The 23,110-nt window shown below is 47.8% G+C and overlaps 1 protein-coding gene across 11 annotated transcripts in view; it reads right to left on the reverse strand.

Moving 5' to 3' along the window:
* Positions 1–23,110, reverse strand: part of LOC119163932 (isobutyryl-CoA dehydrogenase, mitochondrial) — a 238,386-nt gene that overhangs the window by 175,588 nt on the left and 39,688 nt on the right. For 9 of the 11 annotated variants that reach the window (XM_075872632.1, XM_075872636.1, XM_075872635.1 and 6 more), the window contains 3 exons: positions 11,642–11,856; positions 8,997–9,132; positions 6,563–6,660 (listed from right to left, as the gene is read on the reverse strand). In XM_075872632.1, coding sequence (XP_075728747.1) covers positions 6,563–6,660; positions 8,997–9,132; positions 11,642–11,856 — 449 coding nt within the window. The remainder of the gene's footprint in view (positions 1–6,562; positions 6,661–8,996; positions 9,133–11,641; positions 11,857–23,110) is intronic. The other 2 variants (XR_012885826.1, XR_012885827.1) reach the window with 1 other exon arrangement.

A 23,110-nucleotide genomic window follows, 5' to 3' on the forward strand; every position in this document is an offset into this window, starting at 1 on the left:
AATTAGCGCTGTTAAAAACTTTCCTCTTCCTTCTACTACCAAAGATGTTCGTTGTTTTGTAGGCTTATGCTGTACTTCCGGCGTTTTATATGCAATTTCCCTACAATTGCATGACCACTCACTGATCTTCTGAAAAAGAATGCGCCCTTCTCGTGGGGCCAAGACGAAGCAGCTGTGTTTTCCACGCTGATCCAGCTGCTCACTTCACCACCAATATTGACTCACTTCGACCCGTCCACGACGACTGAAGTTCGCACAGACGCCAGTCGTCGCACAGACGCCAGTGCTCACGGCATCGGCGCAGACCTCGCTCAACACCAGGGGGGCCAAACGCGTGTTATTGCGTATGCCAGCCGCCTTCTCTCCACAGCTGAGTGAAACTATTCGATAACGGAGCGCGAGTATCTTGCGTAGCGAAATTTCGCTCCTACTTGTATGGCCGGGAGTTTTCAGTTATTACGGACCACCACGCTCTGTGTTGGTTGTCGTCGCTCAAGGATTGATTGATTGATATGTGGAGTTTAACGTCCCAAAACCACTATATGATTATGAGAGCTGCCGTAGTGGAGGGCTCCGGAAATTTCTACCACCTGGGGTTCTTTAACGTGCACCCAAATCTGAGTACACGGGCCTACAACATTTCCGCCTCCATCGGAAATGCAGCCGCCGCAGCCGGGATTCGAACCCGCGCCCGGCGGGTCAGCAGCCGAGTACCTTAGCCACTAGACCACCGCGGCGGGACAAGTCGTCGCTCAAGGGCCCAACTGGTCGCCTAGGTCGCTGGGCTCTATGTCTCCAGGAGTATAACTTTGGCGTAATTTATAAGTCTGGCAGGTTACACCAAGATGCCGATTGTCTCTCGCGTTATCCGGTGGATCCTGCTAACCCCACCGTCCATGAGAGCGATTCTTGTGTGCTCGCCATATCCGATTTGCGTGACATCGGCACGGAGCAGCGCCGGGACGCAACCCTCAAGACGGTCATTGACCGAGTATCTTCAGGACATTCCGACGCTTCGCTCCGCCAATATGTCCTCCGCAACGAAATTCTGTACCACCGCAACATGAAGCCTGATGGCCCGGACCTTTTGTTGGTTATCCCCCGACTTGCGTGCCACCATTCTTCAACATCTGCATGACGCTCCGACGGCAGGACACCTAGGTGTTTCACGCACCTATCACCGCATGCGGCAACGGTTCTTTTGGCCTGGCCTGTATAAATTTGTGCACCGTTATGTCGCTGCTTGCGAGCGCTGCCAGCGTTGCAAACGTCCTACTCTTGATACGGCTGGCCTGCTCCAACCTGTCGACATTCCCCCGGAACCATTCTTCCGCGTCGGCCTCGACTTGCTCGGACCTTTCCCAACGTCCATGTCAGGCAACAAATAAATCGCTGTCGCAACAGACTATGCGACCAGATATGCTATAACTCGTGCCTTGCCAAGTAGCTGCGCTACAGACGTTGCAGACTTTCTACTGAATGACGTCATTCTGCAGCATGGGGCTCTGCGCCAGCTTCTGATGGATCGTGGCCGCTGCCTCCTCGTAAAAGTTATCGACGAAATCCTCCTCCGTAGCTGCTCTACCGAACATCACCTTACCACTGCCTGCCATCCCCAGACTAACGGTCTCACAGAGCTCCTCAACCGAACTCTTACAGACATGTTGTTCATGAACGTCTCTGCTGATCACCGTGACTGGGACGCAATGCTCCCCTACGTTACGCTTGCGTACAATTCATCAAGGCATGACACCGCCGGCTATTCTCCATTCTTTCTTCTGTACAGCCGCAACCCTGCCTTGCCGTTCGAGACACTCCTTCCTTCTGATACTACCGAACCAACGGTGTATGCTCAGGACGTTGCTTCTCGAGCCCGCATCGCTCGCCAAATCGCGCACACTAGGCTCACTGCTTCTCAGGCCTCACAAAAAGTCTGCTACGATGGCTGGCACTGCAATGTTGACTACCCTGCTGACCCTCTCGTCCTACTTTGGACGCCGCATCGGCGTGAAGGCTTGTGCGAGAAGCACCTTCCATGATACACCGGGCCCTACAAAGTTCTCCGCAAGGTCAGTGACGTCGACTACCTCATCACTCCCGTTGAACCACCTTCATCTTCTGCCACAACACCTACTGATGTTGCCCATGTGTCGCGACTAAAATGCTACTACACTGCCAGTCCTGATTGACTTAGCGGCACCGTGACAGCGCTTCGTCCGCCGCGGGTGATATTACGAGGTAATGGGCATGGCTCTGCACCGTCGTAGACGCATCGATGAAAAAGAAGCGGATTCAGCGCGCGAGATCCTAGCAACCCTGAGGTGTCACACCTATCTGTAAATATTGCAAATACACTCCTTTCTATCTTCCGTGTATTTGTAATCCCCGTATCAATATTGAATTTAAATTGAAAAAAATAATCAGCGCTGCACGTGTGTGCTTCTTTTTTGCTGTCCGAGATATATTTTGAGCTGTAAAGGTCAATTCAAGTTGAGTGAAAACCAACTAGCCCGATTTTTAACTAAGCCTCCATAATACTAAAAACCATGGTATTTATCCTTCTCCTTGGTCCGGCGGGTCAATTTGTGGGGCAAGCTTAAAAGCTGAGCTTCCTACTGAGCACCAGTCCACTGCTTTATTCGTGGACTCTTTGCAAGCTGTTGTAATGGCTCCAAGTTGCCATAAGCAAGGCTAATCAGGCTTATCGAAGACTAGAACAGAAAACATTTTTGGCCTTTCAGTACAGAAAAACTTAAAACATCAAAAACGATTCGTCACACTCATAGGCTAGGAACCGCTTTGGCAGAGCAGCAGTGGTGGTATATCCTTTTCTAAGAAAATTATCTTCCGGAACAAGCAAATGCTTTCACCGGTCCATAAATAGTTTGCTCGTTCCCATCCATAACTGCATCAACAAGTAACAGCAGAATAAAATTGTGGACAAGTCATGCATTATTATAGGGCCCCTGTTCAGTGCTAGCCTGCTCTGCAATACTAGAGCACAAGACGCGAAAGCGTTGCGCACGTGGCCCGCACCAGAAAGAGCCTATAAAGAAAATCATCTCAACGGAAATGTTCGAAAATTTGCTCTCTAGTAACATTGCCTCGTAACATTTTCATTCTTCCGTAAGAACGAAATTGAGCAATAACTGTTGTGACAGAAAACTTCACCTAGCTTGTTAGTTTCCCAAATGTGCAGCCAAGAGTGACCATGGTGCACTGTCGAAAAGGGGGGGGGGGGGGGGCCTCAGCCTCCTCAACTTTTCTCAACGAGGGGGCTTGCGCTTCCCTTTCTGCCCCGGCTGATACACCTATGATTGCGGAAGTCTTTGGACGACCTGCAGCTGGCAAGCTTCTCGCTGAGCAGCGTTTGCGTCAACGCGTGCAGCAACCAGGCGAGAACTACAGGGGCTACATAGAAGATGTGTTGCATCTACGCAACCGCGTTAACTCTGCCATGCCTGAGGAAGAAAACACCAGACACATTTTGAAAGGTATTGAGCAAGGCGCCTTTCCGATGTTGCTCGCAGGAAATCCCCCCACAATCGCTTTACTCTTCACCCTCTGTCAGAGCTTCGACGAGTTGCGTAGGCTGTGAGCAATTGCTCATCAAGACCACACGACGTCCGACACGCTCACAAGCTTGCAGCTAGCTGCCCATCCTACCAATCAGCAGTCACTCTTTTTGACAATCAAGGACTTCGTCCGCAAAGAGGTAGTGTGCCAGCTGTCACTCCTGCCACTGACACATGAACCCGCACATGCTTTAGCTCCGGACCTTCAACACGCCATTCGGACCCAAGTTGCTTAGGCCCTCCCACCGATGCATCGGCAACTACCTGTCACTGCGCCTCCGATGTATGCCGCCATCCCTGCTCGGCCTATGCAACAGCGTATTCCTTATGCTCAACCTGCCATGCCGTCCCATGTGTGCCTACAACCCCGATTGCTGTGCCGTCTCATGTCGTGTCTACAACCCCGATTGCAGTCCCGCAAACGAATGGCCTCATAGAACGATTTAATCGCACTGTCGGTGATATGTTGACAATGTACACAGCTTCAGACCCGACCAATTGGGACACTGCCCTTCCATTCGTCATGTATGCATATAATACCGCTACGCATGCGACCACAGAGTTTTCCCCTTTCTCCTGTACGGACGTGAACCGTCGTACACGCTGGACACTATCCTCCCCTACACGCCTGACTAATCTGAGTACACCACCATTTCTGATGTTGCCAGGTATGCCGAAGATTGCACGCAATTGGCCCGTTCCCTGACAACCAAGAACCAAGGCCACCAGAAGCTGGGGCACAACACCGACCAACCTCTTCCTACTTTCATGACTGGTGCCCTCGTTTGGCTCTGGATTTCACTGAGTACTCCTGGCCTTTCTTTGAAATTACATCCTCCCCTACACGCCTGACTCATCTGAGTACACCACCATTTCTGATGTTGCCAGGTACGCCGAAGATCGCACGCAATTGGCCCGTTCCCTGACAACCAAGAACCAAGGCCACCAGAAGCTCGGGCACGACACTGACCAACCTCTTCTTACTTTCATGACTGGTGCCCTCGTTTGGCTCTGGATTCCACTGAGTACTCCTGGCCTTTCTTTGAAATTACTAGATCGATACCACAGGCCCTACTGCATCCTCGCCCGTACGTCACCAGGAAATTATGAGATAGAGCCTGTGACGCTGTCTGATGACTTACGTCGTCGTGGTAGAGATATTGTACATGTTAGTCTTCTGAAGCCATATTATCACCCCGCTATAATGACTACGCCTTAAGTCGCCAGGATGGCTGCGCTCTTCACCGGGGACTAATGTAGGTAACAATGCGAGACGACGACAAAGAAGCCAGCAAGACAAGCCACAGTGTTGATGATACATGCGCGTGACCCGAGCTTGCGTTTGCTTGGATGTGGGCCTGCTGACGTTCTTCATTCTGCTGACGTTCCTTGGCCTCCCAGTACATTTGTACGTTAAAAAATCACGTGAATCTGAGCATACTCTCATGAGCTGGCAACAAGATAGACGAAGTGCTGGTGGGGTGATGTTTCATTGCTGCCTTGTCCAGAATGAGATTATGAGGCTGAATTGTATTTCTGTACGTGATTTGGTGCAACCAAAGTATAGCCGACAACACTTTACATGTGAGAGACAAGATCTTATGTATTTCCTCAGCCTCTCCGCCTCTTTCAACTTCAGTGGAAGCCCAACTTATGTGGCCCCTTCAAGCTCAGAGTTCCAAATATGCCTCGTAGATGCCAACATATAAGAACATCTCAAATACTGGATGCTAAAATCTTCAGTGTCTGATTTTATGGACTTTCTGCCCAAATTAGGGGTCTAAAACTGCATTAATTTAGTCCCAACCTGTACTCTATCTATCACCTCCATGTGGGAACCATTGTTTTCTTCAGTCAACACATTTGAGGCCATAGCAGCTTTGCCGCTCTACCAGAGCGCAGTGGGGTGAAACATTTTGAAAATCTGAGAGGGCCACTGCCAATGAGACTCTGACTGTATGTTTCATAAGGAGTTCCAAAATTTCGATAAGTAAAATTTCGCTGCAAATTGAACCAAATAGCAAGCACTATGAGAAAAAATTCCAAATTTCAAATATTAGCACAACCATACAAATGAGTGATAACTAAGAAAGCTGAACAGATTATATGGCACAGAAGCACAAATGGGAGGGCAAGTGCAGCCTTTACAAGTGATAAATGCAGCACAGTAAGAGCAGAGCTATTAATGACATATCCATAGGCCGGCGAACTCACTCATGAGTCGACTTACTCACGGCGACTCAGATTGAGCCACGAGTCTGGGTGAGTAATATTTTTCGTGAGTCTGAGTGCATGAAAGTCCAGTCGAAGAAAATTCTTGTGGGTGTGAGTCCGAGTGAGTTCCACTTTCTTTTGTCGATTTAAAGTCCTATCTAGCCATTGTATTCTTGATTAATACTCACACCTAGTCACAGGTACTTGAAATACTGTTGTTCATACAGCTTTTCAATATTTATTAATTACAAGCATGAATTCCGCAGGGGGTAATTACACAGGGGTCTCCCCCCCCCCCCCCCAAGCTCTTATAGGAAATTTCTTGATTATTATATCTTATGCTGGCACCTCTTCCAAGAAAAATGACCTTACTGGTTTACAAGCACTCAGAACTTGTTTTTTAAGATACTATGTCAAAAAGCCCCAAGAAGAGCACTGATTACGTGAGATATTGGTGTTAAATTGTACTGACCCCACGATCGAAAAAAGTAATTTTAGGCTGACGGACTCATGAGTCGACCCACACAAACTCCGAGCCTGTCTCTGGTGGCAACTGAGTCTGAATGAGTGCAGGTGACTAATGTTTTGGCGAGTTTGAGTCCGAGTGAGTCCGGCTGAAGAAAATTTTGGAAGTGTGAGTCCGGCTCAGGAAAATTTTCGTGAGTGTCAGTCCGAGTGAGTCCAAAGCTCAATATATATTGGATGAGTGAGGCTGAGTGTGCTCCACAAGTTTTGCTGACCTATGGTGATCTCTGAAGGATCAAGAAGGGTACCTGGTAAGAGGCGAGGGGCTTTCCAAACTGCTTGCGAACCTTCAGATGTTCAGCCACAATGTCAATGCTAGCAGCCGCAGCTCCCACAGAACAAGACGCTGCATATAAATGTGGAGATCGATTGCTGGGATGGCACTAGTACAATCAATCAGTTCACAGTACCTCAGCAGCAGCAGTAATTTAAATATTTAATAAAGAGCTAAATTTTTTAATTTGGTGGTCTCTTGGAATTTATATTCATTGTTGGCTGTGAAACATCCTTTGCAAAAAAGTATTAACATTTTATGAGACGTGATGCTTTGAATTCCAGAAAAAGTATTGCATATTTTGTTATCTTCTCCTAAAACACATTTCCCAATCTAGCATTTCTCCTACTACAAAAACTCGTAACGCTGCTCCAAAGCAGTACTTTTTCTGCTCCAGAAGCTGTTTTCAAGTGTAAAAAGTTACTTCCATCACTGCAAGTAAAAACTAGGGAAAAAGTTATGCATTGTTTATGGTTTTAGATTAATAATATACCAAAGCAACTTGGACCTCTTTGCATTCATATAAAGTGATCGAAACTGTTTAGGTGTTTTCTTTATTGCCACCAAAAAAAGAAAAATTCTTAGCAATAGGATAACCGTTCATCACATGCCTCTTAATTCTCAGCAAGCATTGGTATGTCTATAGTATATTGCTTGGTATTCCCCACAGCAGTGGTTCTCAGCCATGGATGTTTTGGGAACACTTTGTGGACCAATAGAAACAATCGGGGCGCCTTACAGTGAAAGAAAGTGGGAGTCACCAATAACTGCAACTTGCGTGAAATAGGTCCTTTTTATTTTTACTTTAGCAAAGAATAGTCACACTAAAATACCACGCGAATTCAATCTCAACAGCTTGCCGATTAATTCTACGGTCTGCAGCTATATTCAAGTTGTTTTGAGCTACACTTGCTTTCCCAGCCTGAAAAAAAGCATGCAATGCCATAGAACACTGCAATGAAAGCGTTGCTGCCACCTCATGAAGAAAAAGATACAGCTCCGCTGCAGTGCAAAGGCATCACGGTGCATACAATAATTGAAAAAACGAGCTCCCAGCCCCCCACCATATGTTTCATAGCCCTGCGAAGATATCTTTCCTGGCGTCTCCAGGGACCCCTATTCACAAACCACTGCCCAACAGTGACGGCTTCTTAGGCAAAACAGATGCTTCAATGGGTTGCATTTGAACTGGTGGTTCAACGAAAATACGGCAAAAGTGGAAATGTGAACTACAAGACTTGGCAACAGCTATCACGCACTTCATTAAAGTTACACATGGAAACAGTGGCAGTTAGGTCTGGTGGAATAATATAAATAATCAGATACCATTAGCTGGCAAGTAAGTCTAGGCTAATTTAAACTTTATGACAAGTCCACATGTCCATGAAACATTGCAGGCACTGCAGCTTGCAGACGTAGTCAAGCACAGTAATGGCAAAATACCGCCAGGCCTGCATGAAATGCGTAGCACAGTCTCAGCAAAAGCTGGAAGAGCGGCCTTAGAGAGCCTTTCTTAGACACTCTTTGGGTAATTGCTACAAGCACACCTGCAGGGTACCTGCTCACCATAAATCATTATCACTTTTGTGTATTCACTATGCATCCTTTGACATTCTTTATGCTATCCTTCGTCATTCTTTGAAGAAGCATGATACCCGCTACACATTTGCAAAGAATTTTATGCAATTTTTTTATGCAGTGGCTCACAATGATGAAGAATTATGCCTGAAGCTTTTGTAATGGGTTACAGCATTTGACAACCCACTCGTTACACAATTTACATTTTGTAATGCCTGATTGTTCCTTCGTTGTTCTGAACGCTTTATTACTCATATTACCGTGATTACTTTCCCAACATCAAGCCAGCCTAAGGCGAGTTTGCAACACACGTTCAAGCACCAGTGTGGCTCAGTAGTAGGATACTGGGCTTGAACACAGGGGACCCAGGTTGGAATCCCATTGGGTCCTAAGGTGTTTTTATTTACTTAGTCTTTCTTTTATCTTGTTTTGTGCGATAGTGGTTACGACCGCCGGCGGTGTTCGTAATCACAACTCCGGCGCACGCCACCCTTAAGATCTCATAACAGCTTTCGCTGTAAAAGGAGGTGTGGCAAGTTCCTATACCGGATGGTCAACAAAAAAAAAAATAAAGAAAAAAATGGCATATTTTTTTACACGCACCACTTGCTAATGTTCATTCTAGTGTGTGACTACATTGCACCTTTACAGGCCAGTGCAAGGCACTGAGAAACCATCAGAACTGTGCATGTTTTCTTGAGCAGACAAATGCAGCTAAACTAGCACAGTGGACAATACATGTTTCACGCAAGGTGGCAACTCAGCAAACAATGCACGCCAGAAGAGAGCCTTCCACAATAGGACTTTATTGCATGAAAGAGAATGCTCACCAATATTTACGCGTCCGCCATTGAGTCCCAGCATGGCAAAGGAAAAGCCCTGACCCTCCTCGCCAAGCCGGTTGGAGACCGGCACTCGACAGTCTTCGAAGATCACTGCCCTAGTCGGCTGCGTGTTCCACCCGAGCTGCGACAGAGAGAGTCAACACCAAACACACACACACACACAGAGGCTCTGACGAACAAGCTATGAAAGACTACGCCCGTTCCTTGTAGTAGAGTCATGCCATGCCAAATGTGCCAGCAATTTTGGCGACCATCTCAAATGTACTATCGGCGTCAAATGAAACTCGAACAGCGGCCAGCTTTCGCAATAGTATAGTGCGTGCCGTTAACTTATCACCACGGACAAGTGCGCGCATCCTGTCCAACATCTCTGCGCATACGTGTGTGCCTGTCCATGGTGATAAGTGGACGGCACGCACTATACCATCATGAAGGCTCGCCGCTGTTCGGGTTTCCTTTGACGTCGATAGTACTTAGAAAAAATTATGCTGATTTACTGCATTGAAAACAGTGAAACGACAGAATATTTCTGAGAGAAAAAAATTTTTGGTCACGTGTCTGCCTTCTGAATTTCCAGAATGTCGTTTGGGTGTCGTTTATAGAAGAATTTATTTTAAAAACGCCGCTCCTACTTTCTATACCAAATTTGGTCTACATGTTAAGTAAAGGTTCTTGTTCAAAGTGTTTGAAGCTCACTAATATTAGTGCAATTTTACTGGCACATACACCTCGAAGAATTTAGCCAAAATGTGTTATGTTTTAATTTTTTTCTGTTAGAATACTGCACTTTGTATGAATTTGTTCGTATTGAATACTCACTCCACAAAAAGTATATATTGAGGAAAAAATATTTTTAGACATCTCAAGCTGCTAAACCTTATGAGAAAAAAATAAATTTCACAAAAGCATCAATTTTGCCCGTTTTAAGATGCTATTGGCACGATGTGGTGGTCCAATTAAAAATCACCTTTATACCTAAATCAAAAGCAAATAAACAGTTCTTTTCATATGGCAAATTGTATCATTACATTATTTGTTTTAAGGAAGAAATTTTTTAGCTTTCTCATTGACGGCAATGGGGAATTTTAAGGCCGCTACTGTCGCATGACCAAATAGGAAGATAGGCGCCAATGAGAACGTTCAAAAATGATTTTTTTCTTTAAAACAAAAAATATAACGATACAAGTTACCGTATGAAAAGAATTGTTTATTTGCTTTTGATTTAGGTATAACGGTGATTTTTAATTGGACCATCACATGGTGCCAATAGCATCTCAATATAGGCAAAAATGATGATTTTATGAAATTTGTGATTTTTTCCCATAAAGTTTAGCAGCTTAAGAGGTCTAAAAATATTTTGTACTCAAAATATACCTTTTGTGGAGTAAGTATTCACTACTCACATATTCATACACAGTGCAGTATTCTAATAGAGAAAAATACAAACATAACACATTTTGGATAAATTCTTGGAGGCATATGTGCCAGTAAAATTGCACTAATATTACTGAGCTCCAAACACCTTGCTCAAGAACCTTTACTTAACATATAGACCAAATTTGGTATAGAAAGTGGTACTTTAAAGCACAATTTTTTTCACATACAATTGAGATGTTCGCCAAACGGCTGGAATGTTTGGCGTGGAACGAGTGAAGTGCAAACTACAGAGCTTAGATGGCTGAGCCCTGACACACAATTAAGGAGTGCGAAAGCAAATCTTCAGACAGCCCGTGCACAAAAGCAACCATAACGAGTACTACCCAGTTTTACTTAGGAAACGCTCGGCTGTAATGAAGTGAGCACTTCAATAGTCCTACATTATTGAGAATAAGAAACAGCTGACATCATTGCATTAACGAGTTTAATAAATCAGCTGCCATTATATCCAAAAAGTAATAGCTATATACTTCGGAAGAAACTGTTCTGTATACACATTTAAGCTTGAGGCAAGAGTATACATGGTCTTTTAGCTAACTAGAGCTCAGTACTAAAAAAAAAAGCACAGGCACTAAGCCTCTTGAATTTGACCAGTATTGTTCTAGGCCATATAGCGCATGTTATGATATTTTCTCCAATCAGCTAATCTCAATAATTAACAAAGATCGATTTTCCTAAATACTTAACTCTGACAGAAAAAAATCTTACAAAACTTTTAATAGGTGTTCAGAAACATCAGATTTTGTCCGTGCTAACTACCCTACTTAGTTTTCTTTTCAGCATTTCTTTAATGTGCAAAACTTTTAAAAAATACCATGCAACTGCCCCCTAACATGCATCACTTTAAGGTCCTCAAATGTAAGTTTAATGAATTATATCAAAAGCTGCTGTGTGCATAGATATTGATTGCACGGGCTATAGGGTGACTGCAATGAATTTAAATGATGGCAGGGGTGCAATGTAAAAGAAGAATAAAAAAAATCCCAAACAATAAAGTGGCTGCCCCATGAGAATGAATCCTTGCCTATGGTGGATCAAATGCTGTCTTGCAGGGCCCATGGCTGCCGATATTCGGTTAAGCAATTTTTTATCTTAAAAAATATTCCTTCGGAAAAGAGCGCATCTTCCTCTTATCTGGGAGTACTTTGTTGCACACTGTTTTGGCACCAATCATTGCTTCAAATTTCACCAACCTTTTTTTCCTTTTTGCCAAAGCTCAGGCCTGGAGTTCCTTTCTCGACAACAACGGTAGAGATGCCTTTCGCGCCTGAGCCACCGGTTCGGCACATCACCACGTACACATCACTTGCTCCTGAGCCACTGACAAACGCCTTGGTGCCATTCAGGACGTAGTCGTCCCCATCCCTCTTGGCCGTGGTGACCAGCGAGGCAGCATCACTGCCACTGCCTGCACGATCAACACCATTGCTGCTGTAACAAAGGCTACCCGACATGAAAATAGCATTGTTATACGAGGCATTCTTTAGAGAACAAAAAATAAAGTTTTATGACAGTCATGCTGGAGTTATTACTGTTTGCTAGGGTGGAAATACTTTGCTGCATCTAAAATGACACTGTCAGGACTAATTAATATAAACACATTCATCAACCTTTAATCATCGACTTGGAGGCAGTTGTTCAGAATAGAAAGTTGTAGTGCGGAGCAATTCATGGCCTACCCATTCTTTAAAATACTTGAAAGTAATTGGAGACATTCGTGATCAAGGGCAAAATTGAAACTCATGGCACCCAGTGCCCCAGAACCAGATGTGACAAGCAAGTGACGAGAACGGGGAGAATATACTGTCTTTATGGCCATGCTATACCTTCATTATGGCCAATAATTGATTATACTGTCATGCAGTTTATTCACGTACAGACCTACTGGAAGGCCGAGGAACGCCAGAAGAGCGAGGAACGCCAACAGGCCGAAAATACAAAACAAACGCAAGCTCGGGTCGCGCGTGCACCAACGCTGTGGCTTGCCGTTTCATGCTGCTTCGTCGTCGTTCGCATAGTTCCCTACATTGGCCCCCGGTGAATAGCGTAGCCAACCTGGCGACTTAAGGCGTAGTCACTATAGCGGGGTCGTAATACGGCTTCAGGCGACTCACATGCACAATTTCTCGGCCACGACAGCGTAAGTCATGAGACTGTGTCGATGGCTCAATCTCATAATTGACGGGTGACGTACGGGCGAGAATGCGGTAGGGCCCGTGGTATCGTGCCAGTAATTTCGATGAAAGGCCAGGAGTGCTCGGTGGAACCTAGAGCCAAACTAGAGCACCAGTTGTGAAAGTAGAGAGATGTCGGCCTGTGTCAAGCCGTAGCTTCTGGTGGCCTTGGTCCTCGGTTGTCAGAGAACGGGCCAATCGTCTGCAATCTTCTGCGTACCTGGCAACATCAGAAATTGCAGTGTACTCAGAGGAGTCGGGCGTGTATGGGAGGATAGTGTCCAGCGTGCACGATGGTTCGCGTCCGTACAACAGAAAGAAAGGGGAGAATCCTGTTGTCGCGTGCGTAGCGGTGTTATACGCATACGTGACGAATGGAAGGACAGTGTCCCAATTATTCTGGTCTGAAGCTGTGTACATCGTCAACATATCACCGAGAGTGCGATTAAATCGTTCTGTGAGGCCATTCGTCTGCGGGTGATATGCTGTCGTCAGGCGATGAACCATGTTGCACTGAGCGAGCAACGCTTGAATGGCGTCAGACAAGAAAACACGCCCCCGGTCGCTCAAAAGTTCGCGGGGAGCACCATGGCGAAGAACAAAGTTGCGCAAGATGAAAAACGCAACTTCCCTCGCGGTTGCTGCGGGTAGTGCTGCTGTCTCCGCGTAACGCGTGAGGTGGTCCACGCCGACAATTATCCACCTATTTCCAGAAGACGACGTGGGAAGTGGTCCGTATAAGTCGATACCGACGCGGTCAAACGGACGCGCTGGACAAGGCAGAGGCTAAAGTGTACCGGCAGGGCGTTGAGGTGGGACTTTACGTCGCTGGCATGCAGTACAAGCACGTACGTACTTGCGGACAAATGTGTACATGCCGCGCCAGTAGTACCGCTGACGTAGACGGTTGTACGTTTTGAGAGCGCCAGCGTGAGCGCTTTGCGGGTCGTTGTGGAAAACAGTACAGATTTCCGAGCGCATGTGGTTGGGTATCACTAACAGTCACTTCCTACCTTCAGACGTGTAATTCCGCCGATAGAGTAGGTCGTCTCGAATAGCAAAATGTGTGGCTTGACGGCGGATAGTTCTTGACACTAAATTAGCTAACGGATCAGTCAAAAAGGCGAGGAGTTGGGAAATCCACACATCTTTGCGTTGTTCCGATGCCATGTCTGTGAAGTCGATTGGTGTTGTGACAGCTGAAGAAGGTGACGAGGAGGCTGGGTCAGCCGGTAGCAGCGAGCGGGATAGCGCATCAGCGTCGGAGTGCTTGCGGCCGGATCAGTATACAACACGAATGTCGTATTCCTGTAGGCGAAGCGCCCAACGACCAAGGCGCCCCGACGGGTCTTTGAGCGATGATAGCCAGCATAGAGCGTGGTGGTCCGTGACGACTTCGAAAGGGCGGCCATAAAGGTATAAGCGGAACTTCGTCAAAGCCCAGACAATTGCGAGGCACTCTTTCTCCGTGACAGAATAATTACACTCGGCTTTCTTGAGGGTTCGACTCGCGTAAGCGACCACGTATTCTTGGTACCCTGGTTTTCGTTGAGCCAATAGAGCACCAAGACCGACACCACTGGCGTCGGTGTGGACCTCCGTAGGCGCATCAGGGTCAAAATGACGTAGTATTGGAGGTGATAATAATAACCGCCGAAGCGCGGTGAAGGATTCGTCGCACTCTTTTGACCAAGCAGAAATGCCTTTGGAAGTTGTCAACAGGTTGGTAAGAGACGCGATGATGAAAGAAAAGTTGCGCACAAATCGACGAAAGTATGAGCACAGGCCGATGAAACTTCGAAGCGTCTTGATGGAATTGGGCTTCGGATAGTCGGCCACGGCGCGGAGTTTCGCCGGATCCGGGAGAACACCCTCTTTGCAGACGACGTGACCCAGTATGGTGAGCTGACGTGCGGCAAAATGGCACTTCTTGATGTTAAGTTGAAGGCCAGCAGAGGTGAGACACGTGAGAATAGCACGAAGACGAACAAGGTGAGTGGAAAAGTCGCGAGAAAAAACAACGATATCGTCTAGGTAGCAAAGGCACGTGTTCCACTTGTAGCCGCGAAGGATGGTGTCCATCATCCGTTCGAAGGTAGCTGGGGCGTTGCAGAGTCCAAACGGCATGACGTTAAACTCATACAGCCCATCAGGTGTTACAAATGCAGTCTTCGATCGGTCAGGATCCGCCATTGGAACTTGCCAATATCCTGAGCGTAAATCTAAGGAGGAGAAATATTCTGCCCGTTGCAAGCAATCGAGAGCGTCGTCGATGCGTGGCAACGGGTACACATCCTTCCGAGTTATCTTATTGAGCCGGCGATAGTCTACACAGAATCGGATAGACCCATCCTTTTTGCGCACAAGTACAACAGGGGACGACCAAGGGCTCTGCGATGGCTGGATGACACCACGCTTGAGCATATCGTCGACTTGTTCATTGATAATACGGCGCTCTTCCGCTGAAACTCGATATGGTCGTTGGCGTAAGGGAGCATGAGTACCGGTGTCAATGTGGTGCGTGATGTTCGCTGTGCGACCCAAAGATGGTTGAGCGCAATCGAAGACAGAACGGAACTCTCGAAGAAGGGACAAGAGTTCGCTTCTTTGTGTCGGCGATAGCTCAGCGGCAACAGAGGGCTGGAATGAGTCTGGCACGGGCACTGTGGCCACAGGTGGCGTCATAGCATTGAGCTGGAGGTGAGGTGCGTGTTCGGCGAACTCTAAAGGGCGCAAGAGGTCAACGTCTTGTATGTTACCCAAACATTCTCCGCGAAGTAAGGTAACTGGCGACGATAGCGAGTTCGCGACGAGCATGGCGGTAGCACCGGATTCCACGGTGAGTACGGCAAAGGGCAGGTGTAGGCTACGGCGGCGGGTAAATACGTCAGACGGAGTGAACAAAACAGTTCCGGCAGGAGCGGCTGTACAGGTCAGGGCTACAAGGGCGGATGTTCTCGGTGCTATTTCCGTGTCTGCAACAATGACAAGTTTGTAAGGTTCAGGAAGAGAATCCACAAAACAAGAGGTTGGCAGCGGTGTAAGGGCAACTTCTGCACGTGAGCAATCTATGATGGCCCGATGACGCGAAAGAAAGTCCCATCCAAGAATGACTTCGTGGGAGCAGGATGCCAGCACAAAAAATTCAATGGCATAAAGTTCACCTTGGATAATGACACGTGCAGTGCACACAGCTGTAGGTTCTATGCACTGCGAGTTGGCCGTGTGGAGCATCAGGCCCGAAAGAGGCGTCGTCACCTTTTTCAACTTGCAGCATAAGGTCTCACAGATTATGGAAACGGCGGCCCCTGTGTCGATAAGCGCTTGTGCGGCGGTCCCCTCAACATTGACGTCAATAAGGTTTTGCGGCGAGAAAGATGGAGGCCTTAAGCAGTTCGAATTGTATGCAGCTGTTGCCTCCGGAGCTGCAGCGATCAGTTTCCCTCTTCCGTAGCAGGTCGGCGACGCATAGGTGACAGGGAGCGTCGTCGTGGCGATGGTGACCGATGGTTTGCGTAGGGTCGAGGACCGTCAGTGGTGTACCTTGATGGCGTCCTAGACGACGACGCCATTGGCCGGCCCACGGCGTCGACTGGAGGGGGATCTCGGCGACAGTGGCGGGCGACGTGTCCAGCGATACCACAGGCGAAACAGATGGGCCTATTATCTGGCGTCCTCCAAGCGTCTGAGCGACGGTAAAATGGAGCTGAAGATCTCGCGTAGGGATACGGCGCCGCAAGTGGGGTTGAAGGCACGACATAGGGTGGCGTGGCAGGTTGAGCATACGGCATACGCTGTTGCGTAGGCCGAGCAGCGACGGCGGCGTACGTGAGAGGCGTTGTGACTGGTGGTTGCTGATGCACCGGCGGAAAACCTTCAGCGACTTGGGTCCGAATGACGTGTTGGAGGTCCGGTGCCAAAGCTTGCGTGGGCTCATGTGTCAGTGGCAGCAGTGACAGCTGGCGTGCTACCTCTTCGCGGACGAAGTCCTTGATTGTCGAAAGCAGCGGCTGCTGGTCGGTAGGATGGGCAGCTAGGTGCAAGCTTGCGAGCGTGTCTGGCGTCGTGAGGGCTTGACGAGCGATTGCGCGCTGCCTACGCAATTCATCGAAGCTTTGACAGAGGGAAACGAGGACAGCAATGGTGGGGGGATTTCTCGCGAGCAACATCTGAAAGGCGCCGTCGTCAATGCCTTTCAATATGTGCCTGATTTTTTCTTCCTCAGGCATGGTAGAGTTGATGCGGTTGCATAGATGCAACACATCTTCAATGTAGCCCGTGTAGGTCTCGCCTGGTTGCTGCGCACGGTGACGTAAACGGTGCTCGGCTTGAAGCTTGCGTGCCGCAGGTCGTCCAAAGACGTCCGTAATAGCCGTCTTGAATGCAGACCACGTAGTAATGTCAGCTGCGTGGTTATTAAACCACAGTTGCGCAGTGTCCGCAAGGTAGAATGTGACGTAGCCAAGCTTACTTGGGTCGTCCCATTTGTTACTTGCGCCGACTTTGTCGTACCTCGCCAACCAATCTTCGACGTCCGACTCAGTGGAGCCCGTGAAGATAGGAGGGTCTCGTTGAGGATACACGGCACCGCAAGTGACATGGACGGTCGAAGGTCCCACCTGGAGAGGCGTCTCGGTGGCCATGTTCGTGTCACGTAGAGGGGGAAGCTTACGGGAGCGAAGTTCCAGGTTTGTACGGGAGTCCACACACCTCCACCAGATGTCACGCAGTTTATTCACGTACAGACCTACTGGAAGGCCGAGGAACGCCAGAAGAGCGAGGAACGCCAACAGGCCGAAAATACAAAACAAACGCAAGCTCTGGTCGCGCGTGCACCAACGCTGTGGCTTGCCGTTTCATGCTGCTTCGTCGTCGTTCGCATAGTTCCCTACGATACCCATATTTGTTAGATCTAGGTTCGAGTTGATTGAAACCCACACAGTATGAGCTTGTTCTTTTAATGAGTTAAAAACGATCGTGCAATACTTATAACCATGCCACACATCGGACTCATTTCTTCGATAATCGCTCAAGGCACTCTGCAACAATTTTGGACTGTGGTCTCGAAACGTTGTTGATCAGCAGTCAAAGTTGCTGTGAACATGTAAGCCAAATATTATTGCACTTAATTTGCAGTAAAATACTAGTCCAAAAACGCCTAAAATTGCTTTCTATCCACTTAGCAATGTAGTAGTAGTAAACAACTTTATTAAGGCAGCTGACGGTTTCCTAAGTGGCGAGGGCTGTCAGGCCATGCCTGGTCACCACTTCGTCAGCGCGTTTGATGGCCCGGAGCTGGGTGTCCAGGCTTGTAGTTGTGAGGATTCTCTCCCAGGCCTTACTTGAAGGTGACTGTCCTAGGTGGTTCGGTGGAGGAGCGTCCTTGCTGCATCCCCAGATGATGTGGTTTAAGGTTGCCGCCTGTGTCCTGCAAAGGGTGCACGTAGATGTGAATAAGGCTAGGTATAAGTGTCTGTATATGTACGGGGAAGGGAATGATTTCGTTTGAAGCCGCCGCCAAGTGATTTGTTGAGCTTTGTTTAGTTCCGGGTGTAGGGGTGGTCTGGTTTGCCTTGATAACTTGTAGTACTGCGTGATGTCCCAAAAGATGATGAGTGGTTCGGTTGCTTCGGTATCGTGGTTCGAAGTCTGGCCCACTGCTCGTCGTGCGAGTCCTCGAGCTTGTCTCTGTGGGTGGCTTCGTTACCCGGGTTTCCTGCGTGCGCTGGGACCCAGATGAGTTGAATAAAACGGGGATCCTCATCGTCGCTGCTGCTGGAAGTGTCGTCTGAGGTGTTGCGTGCCGCTTGGGGCAGAGGACGGAGTATTAGCGCCGTGGTTGGGGAAACAGTGCCACGGGCAAATCGGGTGATGGCAGATTTGGAGTCACTAATGATTGTTTCAGATCCGGCTATTGCGGCGAGTGCTATGGCAGCTTCTTCAACCTCGGTTGGGTCCTGTATGCGTATGGAGCCGGTACACATCGTGGTAGGCTCTTTATCGACTGGGGTACGTTTCGATGAGACATTGATAGCATATGCCTGTTTGGGGCTGGGTATCTTGCAGCGTCAACGTGAGCCGCCTTAGTGTTCATACTGTAGGTACTGTGAAGGTTTCTGGTGCATGAAGGTTTCTGGTCCTGTGAAGGTTTCTGGTAGGCTGATCGTCTACCGTCATGAATGCCGGCCAGCATGTTCTTCGGCAACAGCTGTACAATGAAGCGCTGTCCGATGAGTGGTGGTAGCGGGACCAAGTGTTGTCCGCTTGGTGACGAGGGAATGCCGATACGTTGGAGCATCCATCTTCCAGTTTTACTACCACGCAATCGTTCAATTTGTGCAGTTCAGTGTGCTTCGATAAGTTCATCTATTGTATTGTGAATTCCATGGCTGAGAATGTGCGTGGTCGATGTGGTGCGGGAGAGGCCCAAGGCGATCTTGTGGACTGTGCGAATAAGTCTGTCAACTTTTTCTTTTTTAGCCTTGAGGAGTCGTAGGTACGATAAAGTGTAAGTGATTCTAGTGGCTACGAAAGCATTTAACAGCTGGAGAAGTTTTTTTCCTTTCATGCCATATTTCCGCGCAGAGATTCTTCCATGCAGAGATTCTTCCTAACAGATGGGCAGTCTGAGTGACGGTGACCGCAAGCCTCTCTAGTGCGACGGTATTGCTCCTGCCGGCTTGTGCGTGAAGACCGAGAACGCGTATGTGCTGCACTATTGGTATTTCGGATCCGGCAATCCTGAGAGTGGTTGTTGGTAATGGTGAATGTTTAACCTTACGGTAGTTAGGAGGACGAAGAAGGATGAGTTTCGATATCTCCACTGAGCACTCGAGACCCGCACGTGCGACGTATTTATTTTTTTTTAATTTTATTTACAGTACATTGCGGTCACAAAGGACCATGCAGGTGGGAAAATATAGAGTTTCAAATTTACAAGCACAAATGGAGCCGTAAAGCGCACAAGCTCACAGAAAAGGGAAACAAAGCAATCTTACGGCATATCTAGAAGTATTACCAGCGCAGCCTGTCAGGATAACAAAAAATAATAGAGTTCTTAGGAAAGTGACGCACACTACAAGAAGTATAAAAGTAAATAAAAAAGAACTCTTCCCGGAATACGTCGGGTGCGTAAATGCAGTATTTGCAAATTATGAAGTAACACTGCATCAATAAATTACGTAGTGAAAAAACTAAATGCAAAAGCGAAAGCGATGAACATTCACTGGTTCACTGCATTTCCAAATCAATAAGTAGCACACTTTCAAATGCACTTTAGTAGCGCAATAAGTTCGCAGAAAAAAAGAGTACTTAAAAAGATTAGTGCACGTTTGATAAGGAAGTAGATTATGTGCATGTCGATTTCTCGATGTACGTGACAAAGATGGCTGAATAAATGCGCGCGCATTCACATTAAGTCTGACAAAGCACAAATAAAAATTTAAGTCTTCATGTTTTCCTGTTCTGCTCTAAGGTTGGAATCTTATTTGCCAGCATTAAAGATGATGGTGAATCTGTTCTCTTATATTTGTTGAATATGAAGCCTACTGCCCGCTTCTGTACCATCTCGAGCCTATGCTTATCTTTTTTGTAGTGGGGATCCCAAATTACGCTAGCGTATTCAACTTTAGGCAAAACATATGTTTTGTAGGCGAGAAGCTTTGCATCGAGGGGCGCGTTTCTCAGTCTGTGCCTAAGTAGGCCAAGTTTGCGAGTAGCTGCTTTACAGATGTTTTCGATGTGGGAGGACCATGTGAGTTTGTTGGAGATCGTCAATCCCAAATATTTGTACTCCGTGGCTTCTGCGACGGTGTTAGCATTAATTTTATATGTGTATAAAACAGGTTGTCTTTTATTGCTTAAGCGTAGCAGTACAGTTTTCTCGGAATTCAGAGACACTGACCATGCTGTATTCGGCCACGGTGTCCATGGCGCATCGCAGTGCTCCCTCGATCTCTCCGTCGGAGCGCCGGAGTAGTCCATACCGTCATGTCGTCCGCATATAGGGTGTGTCGGATGTTGGGTATGCGGTTTAGTAACTGTGTGAGTTGGCTCATTACAAGGTTGAAGAGGAAAGGTGAAAGAACTGCTCCCTGTGGCGTGCCTTTGTTGGATAGGGCAAGTCGCTTTGCGGCGTTGCTGTCATTCAGGAAAAGTTCCACAGTGTGGCCTTGTAAGAAGGAGCACATGTAGTTGTAAATACGTTCCCCAGGGTTTGTTGAAGCCAAGTGCTGGGCTATCGCTTGACGTGTCACGCTATTGAACGCCTTGCGTAAGTCAATGCCTAGCATTGCTCGCGTGCCCGCACGTACAGGGTCTTTCAATAAATCGTGGTAAATTTGTACCAGGGCGTCTTGAGTAGATAAGCGGGCGCGAAAACCGAGCATGGTTGGAGGAAAAAGGTCTTGCTCTTCTGCAAGTGTTTCTAGCCAAGCTAAGACCACGTGCTCAAAAAGTTTGCCAAGGCATGAAGTTAACGAGATGGGACAAAGATTTGATAAATCTGCCATTTTTCTGAGCTTTGGTATAAACACTATTTTCGCGTGCTTCCATTCTTCTGGTATACTGCCGGCATGCCAGCAGACGTTGAAATATTCAATGAGGGCAGTTACTGAACTTGCGTCAACGTTGCGGATTGTTTTGTTAGAGACGCCGTCTGGACCTGGTGCCGAAGTTGTGCGAAGCTTTAAAATGGCTGCATATACTTCGGCTTTTGCGATATCGGCATCAAGAGTTGGGTTTGGTTTACCTTGATAGGGTGGTAGTGGTGTCGCTGGTTGGTGGGCTTGTTCGATATATTTGTCCGCCAGGTCGGTTAGTACATCTTCGTCTGATCCGGGGTGTTGGTGGACAAGTTGCTTAAGTCTGTGCCGTGCGGCTGTTTTCGAGTCGTCGGGATCCAGTAAGTGGCGTAACAGGTGCCACATCTTGTTGCCTAGCTGTCCATTGAGTCGGCTGCACAGCTGGCCCCATTGTTGGCGGGCGAGGTAGGTTCTGTGTCACTCGATTTCTTCAGAGAGGGTCTGTATGCGGCGACTCAGTTTCTTGTTGTAGCGTTGCTTCTGCCATCTGCGCAGCAGGCTTGCGTGTGCATCTCATGTGTGGAAAAGACGAGGGTCTGTGGCAGGCGTTTCCTCTGCTGCTTTACTTTCGCGCGTTGTGAGTCGCATGTGGTCGTTTAGTGAGGCTGTCTATTCCTTGAGGTTTGTTATGTTTTCCGGGGCTTAACTTTCGCGGCCGTCTCTAAATTTGCGCCACTCCGTGATTCGAGTGCTTTCTGTACTCTCTTGGCAGCGGACGTCTGTACCTGGATGGAAATGATGTAGTGATCACTACCAGCGAGTTGGCAGGTGTTCTCCCATCTGGCCTGCGCAATATTCTTGCAGTATGCGAGATCGGGTGATGTGTCCCTACACACGCTGTTTCCTATGCGTCTCGGTGACTGCTGCAGGTCATTTAGTAAAGCGAGACGGAGGTCCTGACTGAGTTGCCATAGCTTCTTGCCTCATTTATTTGCCTGCAGGTAGCCCCAGTCAGGGTGCCTGGCGTTGAAATCTCCCAGTATAAGCAGTTGTGCGCCTCGAGATAGCGATGTAGTTTTCTGGAAGAGCAGGTTGAAGTCGTCGGCCCATGCCCGAGGTGCGGAGTATACGTTGAAGATAAAGACTGAGCGATGCGAGCGTTTTCGCGGAAGAATTTCCACACCTGTGTGTGGAGTGTCCGGGAATTCTAAGTCGTGTTGTTTTGGCGTGAGGCTCTTGTGGACGAGCGTACCTGTATTTAGGGCTTCTTGGTTGTGCAGGTCAGTGAATTGTTGGAAAGCGATGTAACCCATGAGTGAGATAGCAGCTGTTGTTTCCTGTAGTGCGATGACGTCTGGAGGCGTTTGGCTATTCGGCAGTTGTGTTTCTTGTACGAGTAGCTGCAGGTGGGCTTTCTATTTACGGAAGCCCCTGCAGTTCCACTGCCATATAGTCAAGTGGGTGCTGGCCAGGATGCATCAGCTGGAGCATTACTTGAGGGCATCGTGGGTTCGCTGGGCTGAGTGGAAGAGTGAGAGGACACTCTGTTGCGTATAATAGCTGGTTCTCTGGTCATGCTTTGTTCAATTACTGCAAAACTGGTGTCTGTGGCAGTTCTGAGTGCTTCTAATCCGGCTACGGTGTTGTTTACGGTGGCTTCTATGTTTGAAAATCGTGTCTCTATGTTCGTTAAGCGTGAGTCTACGGTTGCAAAGGCTTCTGTTACAGCGGCGCGAACGGCGTCGGCGACCGTGGCACAGATTGTTGTGCGGAGGGCTTCGGCAACGGATGCATTGACCGTTTGAATAATTCTCGCTGTCGTGTCCTTTTCGGATTGCAGGGTTTCCATGGAAGTCGTTGTTTTACGTTTGGCTGCTGTGGCTGGTTGGGGCTGTGCAGTTAAATTATGCACGGACTGGCTAACTTTTGCCAGTCTGCTTTCTAGAGAGTGGTCCTGCGCAAGCAG

The sequence above is a fragment of the Rhipicephalus microplus genome, chromosome 8, assembly GCF_043290135.1.
Source record: "Rhipicephalus microplus isolate Deutch F79 chromosome 8, USDA_Rmic, whole genome shotgun sequence".
In the NCBI taxonomy this organism is placed as follows: domain Eukaryota; kingdom Metazoa; phylum Arthropoda; class Arachnida; order Ixodida; family Ixodidae; genus Rhipicephalus; species Rhipicephalus microplus.